The following is a 13,496-nucleotide window of genomic DNA, read 5'->3' on the forward strand; positions in this document are numbered from 1 at the left end:
AAACAGTGGAAACAGTGACAGACTTTATTTTGGGGGACTCCAAAATCACTGCAGATGGTGACTGCAGCCATGAAATTAAAAGATGCTTACTCCTTGGAAGGAAAGTTATGACCAACCTAGACAGCATATTCAAAAGCAGAGACGTTACTTTGCCAACAAAGGTCCATCTAGTCAAGGCTATAGTTTTTCCAGTAGTCATGTATGGATGTGAGAGTTGGACTATAAAGAAAGCTGAGCACTGAAGAATTGATGCTTTTCAACTGTGGTGTTGGAGAAGGCTCTTGAGAGTCCCTTGAACTGCAAGGAGATCCAACCAGTCCATCCTAAAGGAGATCAGTCCTGGGTGTTCATTGGAAGGACTGATGTTGAAGCTGAAACTCCAATACTTTAGCCACCTCATGCGAAGAGCTGACTCATTTGAAAAGACCCTGATGCTGGGAAAGATTGAGGGCAGGAGGAGAAGGGGACGATAGAGGATGAGATGGCTGGATGACATCACCGACTCAATGGACATGAGTTTGGGTAAACTCCGGGAGTTGGTGATGGACAGGGAGGCCTGGTGTGCTGCGGTTCATGGGGTCACAAAGAGTCGGATACGACTGAGCAACTGAACTGAACTGATTCATCTTAGGTTGCACAGTTTGCTCAAATAATATAGAAAGAAAGGCAGTGACTGTATTTTGAACATAACTATTAGTAGTTTGCAAAAATGTGTCCAGTTTGTTAGAATTTGACTCATTATCTCCCTACTTAGCAGTTCTAGATTTTATATCCAGAAAACCAGACAAGGAATTCTCAAGTCTTGTTTCATCCCTAAGATTTCCTGGAAGGAACATAAATACAAGTCTCGGGCCAGAAAGGACCTCAGCAATCACCTGGTTCAACCTTTTCATTTTACTGATGAGGAAGCTAAGAGTGAGCATACATGAAAATAGGGTGCTAGTCCCTGACGCTGTTACAGAATTCTCACTTGCCACTGGTCAAATTCTTGTCAAAAACTGGGCCATCTGTTCTCCTCTGCCACCTCCTGCTGAGACAGCAGGACAATCACAGGTTAGCAAAATGCATCCACCAAATTTTCTTCTTCCAGAAACACTTCCAGTTTTCCAGGCAAATGGTGTGTGTTCAATGCATTCATTTTTTTCTCCCTATTTGAAAGGTTCTTCCTGGCTCTAGTGGTCACCGTTCATAGCCTTGGCCTGTAATTCTGAGGCTCTGGAAGGGGGCACTTACTACAGGTATATATGCTTGTGCACTAGACTGGATTTCATTTCTTCAAATGTCCTCCTTTCCTGTCTGTCCAAAACAGAATGGTGGATGGTTGTCCTTGAGCTATTCTACTTGTTTTTGTTCTAGCACACCAATCCCTCAGCAGAGTTAGAAGAAATACACATGACAGTTTATACTCAGATCTCATCACTTATATACAAAAAGATTCAGTCCTTCTTGCTTCCTTTTTCTTCTTTGAGGGGTGGGGTGGTGTTGGTGGACTCTGACCTCTGTGATAGTCTTTTTTGGTAACGCTTGGGCAGTGTCCAGCCCCTCGCAGATGAATGAATGAATGAATGAATGGGAACAATATTCTAGAAATGGTTTGTGGCTTAGAAAATCAACTGTTGATCCCTGACATCAAATTGTGTATCTGACATTAAGACTTGCATGATTCCCAATCTTCATTGAAAGGTATTATGTCCAGAGGCTGAAATGGGATCCCCAATGCCTTGTTCTAGCCTTGAGATGTAATGGATGGGCTATGAATAGACAGGTTCTTAAAAACAAAAGGAATTGTAGTTCATTTGACCCATTCTCAGAGTAACTGTGAAACACAACTAAAATCAAACAGAGCTAGTGGTAGACCTGGGACCAGAATCAACCCTTCTTGTCCCCATCCCCGTGCTTTTCTTTTAAGACATCAGTCTTCAGTGACCATCCCTGCAAGGCAAAGTCAAGTTCTGTGACACCAAAGTCCTCATAGACCTAGAACAGAAATAGAATGTATGTCATGGCCGTACATGCCATGACGCTTCCTTTTGGTGCCCAAAGAAGACTCCACTAACCATCATGACACTTTTTTCCACTGTGTCTGGACAGAACCTCGGGCAGCCATGACCAACCAGAGTTGGCACTCAGAATGAAACCTACCAGCCACCCTGCTCTAGAGGACATGAGGATTTCAGAAGCCAATGAACTCTGGTCTTAACCTGTCTTCTCAAGATAAGCTGAAGCTCCAGCCAGGAACCTCCCACCCTTTATCGCTCTTCATATCCCCCAAAGGGCTTAGTGGTGATGTCTGAAAGCAGGTCTCCACAGCATGTTTCAGACAGAGCAGGTGCAGTTACTAGTCATGACTCCAAGCCAGGCAAGGTGATTAAGAAAAGCTAAATTTATATTAAATTATCATGAAGTCCTAAAATACTGAACATAGTGGTTAAATAACTCCAGAAAGTCCAATCTCTCCAGTGAGTAACGTTAAAACCATTACACGTGAGCGTGGGAGAATCACTTCCATTAGTTTAGGACAGAGAGATTTTGCTTTTTACATAGTAAATCAGTGCTCAAATAGATATTTCTTCAAATATGTCCTTTCTACATTCTGAACAGCCCAAGTGCAATAAGATCCTTCCCCCTTTCCACATGAGAAGATACCGTTTGGCTACTTTCTCTCCGCATCCCCAAGCCGCGAACCCGAGGACGCAAAGTGCTCCTTCTTCTACTGCCCCGTCAAATGTGAAATGCCCCCCTTTCCTCCCAGGAGGGGGACCGACCTTTTCCTGTTTTGTGTTCTGGGAAATCCTGCTTGGCCTGGCCTGGCTGTCCTTTGAGGGTCCAGACCTGAGGCTGGCTACTGAGAGCAGGGCTAACAGCCTGGCACCTGTCTCAAGCGATCTTAGAACCGACAGGAAAGGGTTAGCTCTGGTCTTCCCTTTTCACTCACATGTTTGGCGGCTGATTTCTCAATGCCAGGAACCCCAGGACATGCTTCAAATTTGGAAACACCCTCAAGGCACCCCCATCCATCCTCAGCTCCTGTTGTGGCTTCTCATCCCTGGGTCAAAGAAGTCTGGGTGTGCCCTGGGCTGAAAGGGCCTCCTCATTGTTTCTCTCTACTTTTCTATTCCTTGCCCCCCACAGACACACACACTTCGCATCTTTATTTAGGCCTCTTCACCACAGGTGCCCACAAGGCTAGATCAGAATAAGCACATTAGGCACCGAAAAACAAACAAACCCAGAAGAGCTAAGTAGAAGTTTAGGACAATAAGAAGTCTCAATTCCCCCAACATTTGTGTGACACACATGCCTTTTCTGTGAATAAGCATGAAGCCAGTGATGGCATTTCAGCATGGAATGGGAGTCACCTAGCTGGGAGGACTCGGAGTGGGTACTTCACCACCCCCAGCTGCAGGCTCTCTGTCCACTCGCTTAGATCCCTGAGCACCTGAGAGAACGCAGGAGGCTCAGCCTCATGGACACTTCACTTTAGGCCCTGGGGGCCTCGAGTCTCTGACCTGATCACTCTTCCCAGCCATTTGTTGAACTTTACGGCTCTCCTTTGAGAAGTTGCTCCAGGATCTCTGTGCTCAGAATCCCAGAGAATGAGGAGGGAAGAGAGTGGCAGGACATTAAAAGTTCAGGAGATGTGCTATGTTTGGCCTAAGAAGCACTTCTCAGACATGGCAGAGACCCTGTGCTGAGGGCCGCCACACTTACTCAAGCCACCGGCTCACAGCCTGGAGGCAGCAGGAGGGGATTCGTATTAGCCAGCAGCCCTGTGGTAGGGACCCCCACCCCCAGTCATCTGAAGGTAGAAAAGGCTCCAGGCATTCTGGCAGGAGGAAGAACAGCTTGAGCCAGACCCAGATAGATCTTTTCAATGCCTGCAGCTGGAAAAACAACAACTCTCAGGGCATGAATCATATCCACTGCCCGCAATGGACAGGACACCCGGCCCAATCACCCTTGAAATCTTATTCATGTTGCCAGCGCCCTCGAGGCTGGAGGTTCCCCAGATGCCCATGCCAGCTGGGCTGACTCCTCCTCCTCTCAGCCTCTATCCTTCATCTCTCTCTCTGTACATGACCCCAGCCCCAGGCTCCAGCCCCCAGTCAGCAAGTTCTCCAGAGAAGCGGTCAGGCCAGCTCTGATGAGGGGAGTGCCGTCTTGGGTGGTCAGCTCTGGCGGGGGGCAGGCACTGAGGGTACCAGGGGAGGGAGGTGGAGCTCTGTAATGATGAGGAATCGTTACCAGGCCTGGTTTCGGGGCGGCGGGGTGGGATTGGGGGCGATCAGGATGGAGTGCAGGAGGTGAGGTTCATGGTACAGTCCAGGTCTAAATTCTGAGGACGCCCCATCATTTCTGGTGCACAGGTAGGTAAGAACTCGGGTGGAAACAGCTCGCGCAGAGGGCTCGGGGAGCAGTTAACGGGGTGGGAGGAGGAGGAGCAGGGCCAGCACAGAGAAAAGGGGCCTGCTGTGTAAGCGAGCACGAGGACCGGGAGTCCACCAAGGAGAAGGAAGAGGCAGGGAGGGGAATGCGGGCGTTTAGACCTGGCTCTCCGAGGAGAGCTTGCGTTCGTGTCTCCAGCCTGTGTCGGGCAGGGAGCCCCGTCTTTCGGGAGTGGCTGCGGTATGGACGCTGCTGCACTCGGACTGCTCTTCCTGCAACAGCTGCTCCGTCTCCATGTCGTCCAGGGAGCCAGAGCTGGCCTGGATGGACACGGTGTCTGTCTTCATGCACACGTGATCCCGAAGAAGGCCCCCCCGGGAGCTGCGCAGTTGCTTGAGGTCATCCCACTCGGCATCGTCACCAGACAGGAGGCAGATGCCCTCGACAATCTTGACCTTCTCCTTGGTGTAGTTATGGTCAGGTCCACCCTGGGGTGGAGAGCGGAGAGACAGGGTCAGTTGATCAGCTCTCTCTGAAGTGGGTGGATGGAGTAGGAGTGGGTGCGAAGAGTGCAAAGATCTCACAGACAAACGGGGAAGTTTAGTCAGAGCCAATGTATAAGGCTGAGCCTAAAAGGAAAGGAGCAGCTTTGATGATCATTACCATTTATCATACTGGGAGGCAGGAGAACCGTGGCTTCCGGCCTTGCGTGAGCCACACACTGGCTGCGTCACCTGGAGCGAATCACTGAACATCTCTCAAACTCAGGCTCACCTCTTTAGAGCAACAGTACCCATACCTCATAACCTATGGCTGTGAGCATCAAAAGAGGTGATCCATGAAATGCAATTAGTAGGGACCTAACACATAAAATCTAACACATGAACATGCACTAAGTCGTGTTAGCTATTGCCACATCGCTAATGTGGTTTATTAATGGGACAGCATGCTAAGATACTGGTCAGAAGCAATTGAGGGAAGCAGTTAAATGTTCACTTATCCAAGATTTTAAACCACTTTTGTGCTATTTTATTCTTTTTCTTGTTTTTATTATTTTTTATACATTTTTAATTAAATTTACTTATTTTAATTAGAGGCTAATTTACAATATTGGATTTATTCTTTTTCTTGTTTTTAAGGTAGAGTTGATTTACAATTTTGTGTTAGTTTCTGGTGTACAGCAAAGTGATTCAGTTAAAATTCTTTTTCAGATTCTTTTCCACTATAGTTTATTACAAGATATTGAACATAGCTCCATGTTCACTTTAGTCTTAATTCTCTCCTTTCTAATATTCTTAAGAAAAGTTCAGAAGGTAAGGCAGAAAGACTCTAGAAAACCTTCTCATTTGGGTTCTAAGTGTCAATCCACTGGGGACCTGTAACCTACAAGCTTTTGTGTGAGGTTATTCTGACTCTGCTCCCATGAGCCTTGGGGCCATTCTCAAGCAACCAGGGATCCTTCCAAGGAAGCCTTAAGTTCTGCTCAGGCTTCTCCCTTTTTGGATTCCTCAAAGGATAGCCTTACTCCTGGTTTCTGGGGGATACCAACCAACATGCCGCCACTGCCAAGAGAAAAATGGGCCATGGCTTGGCTTCTGTCCCTGGGATAGTGTTCCTGCCAAGAGCCCTGCAACTGCTTCTTTATTTTAGTAACAATTCAATTCCACAGATATTTATTGAGCCCCTACAATAAGCAGGATGCTTTGATGGTTACACAACATAAAATATGGTCCTCCCTACACTCTGGGAGTAACAGCTCCCTCGATCAAGCAGAGAGAGACACAGCACACAAGCCCACAGGCACGCACACACATGCCCAGTCACCAAGCACACGCTCCATGCCGAATTAGTGTCAGATAAGATGCAGCCCATTCAGCGTCTTCATCACAGAGATACGGGGGGTAAGTCAGGAAGAGGTGGGTGGCATGGCACTAGCAATGGGGGATACCACTCCCTCTACAAACACACAGCAACAGGTACCTGAAATGGAGAGGAAATCAGAAGAGAAAGGGTGAAAGGCTATCAGAGGGGTGAGAGAGCTGCTGAGGAGAAAGCATACAACAGGAGAGAGAGCCACATGATTTTAGTGTCTAACCGAGGGCCCTCACTGGGCTTCCTTTCTGGGGCATCAGACAAGCCAGGAACCCAAGCAGCTTCAGGAGTCTTTCTCTCAAAAGATATTAACAGAGAAGGAGTCTGTCATCCCTGAATCTGCAAGCTATCCCTATAGGTTCGGTTTTGGCTTGTAGCAGAAGGTTTTTTTAATAGGGGAATTCGTGGATCCTGAAATCACATGATTATTATGTAGAGCGTATTAGTTATGCAGAGGAGCCCTGTCAGTGTGAGGGCTGGTTCTGACTGTGCTAGACAGGCCAAGAGAATGTCATATGGTCCCATTCAGGATAATTTCTAATGAAGGGTTGCAGGATTTTAGGAAAAAAAACAAGAGTCATATTAGACTAGGAAAATCAAAGTCCTAGGTTATATGCCCTCATTGAAATGGGACTATTTTTCATGCCTAAACATTCAGCAAATAATTTTTCACAACAAAGGGGTTAAAAGAACAAAATCACATAAACTTTCAGAATTGTAGAGAAATTCCTTTGGATTCTGTGATAAAAGGAAGAATAGCAAAACACCAGCCATTCCCAACTATAGCTTGGGTGCCAACAGCTTGGATCAGGGGTTAGAAAGCGGGAGTCCAGGAGTTCTAGGAGTTTGGGGTCATTTTAAAGGAGCACAGCCTCACTGCTGGGGAATGACAACTCTAGAAGAGAAGGAACATCTGAGCCTGGGAAAACATGTTCAGGCAGGGAGGTACACACCCACATGCCTTCAGACCTAAACCTCCTGGGATCTGCTTGCTTGCTTTTTTTTTTAAGTTTTTATTTTTTAAATTGAATTTGTTACAGTATTGCTTCTGTTTTTATGTTTTAGGTTTTCGACCCCAAAGCATGTGGGATCTTAGCTTCCTGCCCAGGGATCGAACCCACACCCTCTGTGTCGGAAGGTGAGGTCCCAGCCACACCAGGGACATCCCTGGGGTCTGCTTTCTAACCTTGCTCTCACCAGGGCCCCTCAAGCTGGTCCCTCGCAAGCTGCCAACTGCTCCAGAAACCCAAATCACATTCCAGTCTTCTTTACACTGTTGCTCCCAAGATGGCAGGACCACATCGCACCCCTCCCTGCTCAGGTGACTGGAGCGTGATCCCCCGCCCGCTCCAGAAACAAACTCTCAGATACAAGTCTTCACGCTCACCTCTTTCTTATAGCACAGTTGATTGTACATGGCCGGTTTGGGGGTCGCTTCGATCTTCACTTCCTGAGTGGAAGTTCGGTAGGAGGGGTTGCTGTAGGTCAGGTTCCCCACTCCAGGATCAGTTAACTTGGACTTTTTGTGTCTTTGGAAGAAACGGGGATGAGAAATTAGTTCAGATCTGTATGGGGAGGATATCTGGGGAAGCTGTAACCCACATGCGGCAGGCAGCCTCGCAGTGGGCCCCATCTCCTGGTTCTCACACCTTCTGAATCCCTGCCCCGTGAGTGTGGGCTGGGCCTGCTGACTTGCTTCTGTGGAACAGAACATAGAAGAGTGTGGGATACTAGATTTGGTTACAAGGAAACTCCTGACAAGGAAACTGGCTTCCCTCTTGGCTTGCCCTCCCTCTCTGTCTCTCTCCTGCTTTTGTTCTGAGGGATGCAAGCTGCCATGTTGGAAGTTGTTCTATGGAAAGGTCCACAATGCAAGGAACTGACAAGGGAGGCCTCCAGCCCATAGCCTGCGAGGAACTGAATCCTGGGCTTAGAAGGGGCTTGCCCTTCCTCTTCCAGTCAAGCCTCCAGATAAGACTGGAACCCTGGCTGACACCTGGATTGCTGCCTCGTAAGACAGCCTGAGGCAGAGGCACCAGCTAAGCGACACCCAGATTTCTGACCCACAGAAACTGTGAGGTAATCAGTCGTTGTCACTTTAAGTTGCTAAGTTTGGGGTTTATGTTGTACAGCAATAGAAAATGAATACACCAGTTTTAGTGTCGAGACGGACCTATGTTTCAATCCCACTTCTGGTACTTATTAGCTTTTAGGGATGTTGCTGGACATAATCTAAACTTTCTGAACCTTAGATCCTCATCCGTAAAGTGAGGAACGATAATACCTGTATTATAAGGTGGTTGTGGCATTGAGACATATTCATTAAATGGTAGCTGTTACTATTATTACTGTCATGGTGGTGGTGGTTTAGCTGCTAAGTCGTGTCCGACTCTTGCGACCCTGTGGACTGTAGCCTGCCAGGCTCCTCTATCCATGGGATTCTCCAGGCAAATATACTGGAGTGGATTGCCATTTCCTTCCCCAGGGGAATATTCCCAACCCAGGACTCGAACCCGGGTCTCCTGCACTGCAGGCAGATTCTTTACCGACTGAGCCATAAGGGAAGCCCATTACTGTTGTAGCTGTTGTTATTAGCAGAAGGACATTTTTGCTGTGAGTTGCATTTAAAGCATTTAGGGGAAAATATATATAGAGAGAGTGATAAAAAAAATATTCTAACTTGAAATTTAGGATTCCCAGGATGATTCCTACCGAGCAATGACACATCACCCAACATCGTCATAAAGGGTTGTGTTTGCGTGAAGAGAAAATCACTTCCAGCTTCAGTGGTTTGAGGCAGTGTGGGATGGTGGCAAAAAAGCAAAGCTGCTAGATCAGTGCCAGCTTTGCCTCTTACTGTGTGACCTTGGGCGACATCCCCTGTGTCCTCAGGACCCTAGCCCACAGGGAAAATCCCGAGGGTTGCTGGGGTCATGAAATGAGGAAATGACCTGTGATGTGCCTGGGGAACAAGGGTACACATTCAGGCGTCTGCCCTTCCCTTCTGCTGCTCTGCCCAGGGACCCAGCTGTGAAATGAGGTTGGTCAACAGCTGAATCAGTGAGCGGTCAGCTTCAAGGGGGTCCCAAACATGCTAGCAGGGCCCCTCAGCGAACATGTGGCCCCTGCAGTGGGGCTGAGGTTACCTGTACAGCATCAAAGCCGCGATCACCACCAGAATCAGCAGAACGCTGAGGAGTCCACCGATGATGTAGCTGGCGTGAAGTCCTTCCCCTGGGAAGAGCAGAGGGACGCTAGGCGGGGACCACGGATGGTCTTCTAGCTGGCGTGGGGCAGGGAGGATGGAAGGCTCCTTTTTGCCTCCCACACCATCTGAGGACAATTACAGGCCTCCTTCTCAGGGAAGAGGCGGCAGGGGGTGGGCGGAGGGGGCTGAGAAGAAACCTATCACTCTGTCAGCATCTCTAACCCCAGTTCTACCACTTACTAGCTGTGTGACTTAAGGCAAGATGCTTAACTTCTAAGCCCAAGTTTTCTCATCAGTTAAATGTAAATAATAAATTCCTCATTTATTATTTATATTTAATAATAAATATATAATATCAAATAATAAATGTATTACATCTGGAGATTGAAAGTGAGTGTGTATATACAAATACATACATATACACGTGTGAACACATTTGTCGTTTAGTCACTAAGTCATGTCCAACTCTTTGCAACCCCATGGACTATAGCCCACCAGGCTCCTCTGTCTGGGATTTCCCAGGCAAGCATACTGGAGTGGGTTGCCATTTCCTTCTTCAGGGGGCCTTCCTGACCCAGGGGTCAAACTTGCAGCTTCTGCATCATCAGGCAGGTTCTTTACCACTGAGCCACCGGGGAAGCCCAGGCACACACAAATATGGCTTAATAAATAGATGCCTGGCATACAGAAAGCACTCCAGAAGTGGCAGCGATTTATGGTTGTTCTTTCTATGAATTTAGTCTAAGGAAAGGGTTCATCAACCCCAGAGTCCCTGTGAAGGTTCCTCAAGATCTCACTGGAGACTTCAGTTTCTTACCTCTTGTTTTTCAAAGCAGATGGACACTGGGGGCTTACCTGGAGCAGCAGGCACGGCCTCATTGGAATGCGCACAGAGGCCCAGCCGGGCATCCTTTTCAGAGCACCTGTGGGGCAGAGAGAACCGAATGTGAAAGCTACCCGTATTCAACAAAGATCTTGCCTTCCTCCAGGAAAAGGGGAAAGTCCTGGGAGGACTGGGCAAAAGCCTGTGGGGCAAAGAGAACCGAATGTGAAAGCTACTCGTATTCAACAAAGATCTTGTCTTCCTCCGGGAAAAGGGAAAGTCCTGGGAGGACTGGGCAAAAGGCCTGGGATCAGGGCTTTCAGATAGGAGACTGTACCAGACAGGAGAGGTTAGAAGGAAGGAGAGGGCGGGACCGGGAAATACAGAGCAATCAGTGTGAGTCTTCAAGATGCTACATGGAACTCTGCTCAGTGTTATGCGGCAGCCTGGATGGGAGGAGCATTTGGGGGAGAATGGATACACGTACACGTGTGGCCGAGCCCCTTTGCTGTGCGCCTGAAACTGTCACAGCATCGTTCGTCAGCTATTTGTTGTGGTTGCTCAACTGTGTGCTACTCCATGGACTGCAGCACACCAGGCTTCCCTGTCCTTCACCATCTCCCTGAGCTTGCTCAAACTCGTGTCCATTGAATCGGTGATGGCATACTCCAATACAAAATAAAAAGTTTAAAAAAAAACAAACCCTGGGCTTCCCTGGTAGCTCAGTGGTAAAGAATCCGCCTGCCAATGCAGGAGACACGGGTTTGATCCCTTGTCCGGGAGGATTCCACATGTGGCAGAGCCCGTGCTCTGCAACAAAAGCTACCGTATTGAGAAGCCCATGCACCTCAACTGGAGAGTGGCCCCCACTCACAACTAGAGAAAAGCCCACGCAGCAACGGAGACCCAACATGGTCAATAAATAATTAAAAAAAATTTTAAAGATGCTATATCATGTTTAAATGTTTTAAAATATGTACTCTTTTGTTGTTTTTTGGCCACAAGGTTTGTAGGATCCCAGAATCCCCAACCAGGGATTAAACCCAGGCCCTTGGCAGTGAAGGGGCTTCCCAGGTGGCACTAGTGGTAAAGAGTCTGCCTGCCAGTGCAGGTAGATGTAAGAGACCCGGGTTCAACCCCTAGGTCGACAAGATCCCCTGGAGAAGTAAATGGCAACCCACTCCATGTTCTTGCCTGGAAAATCCCATGGGCAGAGGAGCCTGGCGGGCTGCAGTCCATGGGGTTCCACAGAGTCTGACACGACTGAATAGACTTAGCATGCACATGGCAGTGAAACAGTCACAACACTGGACTGCCAGGGAATTCCCAAAATATGTACTCTTTAAATAGGAGTCTTTAAAAAGAAGAAGCAGGTCTGGGAGTGAACTGAAAGCCTGCTGAAAGAATACTAAAGACATCCAATGGTAGGCTTTATTAAACTACCAGGATGAGTGGGAAGAAGCTACCAGTCAAGCAGACCTCTCATTGGGTAAAGATTATCACAAAGTCTAGAAAGACCTGAAAAAATATATATATTGTTTTTCTCTCCTTCATTCTTTCACATGGGAATATGCAAGACATCCAGAGAGAGGGCTTAGATAACTAACTTGAAATGCTCGTTCTGAGCTGGCAATTAAAGGTATGTCCTAAAAGGTTAGAGCCCCCGGAGAGGGAAACGGCAACCCACACCAGTATTCTTGCCTGAAAAATTCCATGGACGGGGGAGCCCAGCAGGCTACAGACCATGGGGTCACAAAGAATCAGACATGACTGAGGGACTGACACTTAAAAGGTTAGAGAAAAGCTGCCTGCAAAAGCATCTGAAACCAAGGCGTACTGAGTCTTCAAACAGAACTCTGAGAGGAAAAAAATATCTGAGTATATTTTTTCAAAAGTTCTCTGAATAAACCCAAATGATTTTTAGTGCTTAAAAGTTAGTGAGAAAGGTCCGTGTTTATATCATATAATATTTCTATATAAACTCTCCTAACAAGAGAAAACAGGCCAACACAATGTTCAAAGCAATTATCCTCTAATTAAAAGTAAATTTAAAAAAGAGAAAATGGGGCACATAGAATAAATTTGATGTAATTTCAGGGACAAGAGTCTAGAGTTCTCATTAGGGCTTATTACTATGTTTCTGTTTTCACAATTCAAGTATTAATTACCTTTTAAGCTACAATTGATATTAAAAATAATATGACAGTGAAAATGATCTAATAGAAAAATGCCTGGGAAGATAGACATCAAAATAGTAAAAATAGAACATGAAATCAATATCTCAAAAAGGTATCTGCACCCCACGTTCAATGTAGCGTTATTTATAATAGCCAAGACATGGAAACCACCAAAGTGACCATCAGTGGATGAATGGATAAAGAAAATGTTTGTATAGGGATACAATGGAACATTATTCAGCCATTAAAAAAGGGTGGGGGACATTCTGCCATTTGCAATAACATGGATGGACCTTAAGGGCATTATGCTAAGTGAAATAAGTCAGACAGAGATATCACTTATACGTGGACTCTGAAAAAAAATTAATAGATATAATTAATATCATACAGATTGGTAGTTGCCAGCGATGGGGGGCTTGGGGTAGACAAAACAAGTGAAGATGGTCAAAAGGCACAGATTTCCAGTTATATGTCCTGGGAGCGGAATGTACATCATCAGATCAGATCAGATCAGTCACTCAGTCGTGTCCGACTCTTTGCGACCCCATGAATCACAGCACACCAGGCCTCCCTGTCCATCACCAACTCCCGGAGTTCACCGAGACTCATGTCCATTGAGTCAGTGATGCCATCCAGCCATCTCATAGCATATTGGGCACCTACTGACCTGGGGAGTTCCTCTTTCAGTATCCTATCATTTTGCCTTTTCATACTGTTCATGGGGTTCTCAAGGCAAGAATACGGAAGTGGTTTGCCATTCCCTTCCCCAGTGGACCACATTCTGTCAGATCTCTCCACCATGACCCGCCCATCTTGGGTTGCCCCATGGGCATGGCTTAGTTTCATTGAGTTTCATAGTGACTACAGTTAACAATACTGTACATTTGAAAGTTGCTAAGAGAGTAGTTAAAAAAATTTTTTTTAATTAAATTTACATATTTTTAATTGATGGACAATTGCTTTACAGAATTTTGCTGGTTTCTGCCAAACACCGGAGTCAGCCATAGGAATGCCTCTGTCCCCTCCCTCC

General features: G+C 46.8%; 1 protein-coding gene across 1 annotated transcript in view; it reads right to left on the minus strand.

Annotated features, from left to right (window-relative positions):
- Positions 1-1,007: 1,007 nt before the first annotated feature.
- LRP4 (low density lipoprotein receptor-related protein 4) overlaps positions 1,008-13,496 on the minus strand; it is a gene marked incomplete at its 5' end in the record, with an annotated part of 40,915 nt that continues 28,426 nt past the window's right edge. Inside the window, 4 exons of the mRNA XM_010842363.1 lie at positions 1,008-4,874; positions 7,646-7,787; positions 9,405-9,492; positions 10,322-10,389. Of these exons, the coding sequence (XP_010840665.1) occupies positions 4,542-4,874; positions 7,646-7,787; positions 9,405-9,492; positions 10,322-10,389 (631 nt within the window). The remainder of the gene's footprint in view (positions 4,875-7,645; positions 7,788-9,404; positions 9,493-10,321; positions 10,390-13,496) is intronic.

This window comes from Bison bison, unplaced genomic scaffold (assembly GCF_000754665.1).
Source record: "Bison bison bison isolate TAMUID 2011002044 unplaced genomic scaffold, Bison_UMD1.0 scf7180017864178, whole genome shotgun sequence".
NCBI classification, from domain to species: Eukaryota; Metazoa; Chordata; class Mammalia; order Artiodactyla; family Bovidae; genus Bison; species Bison bison.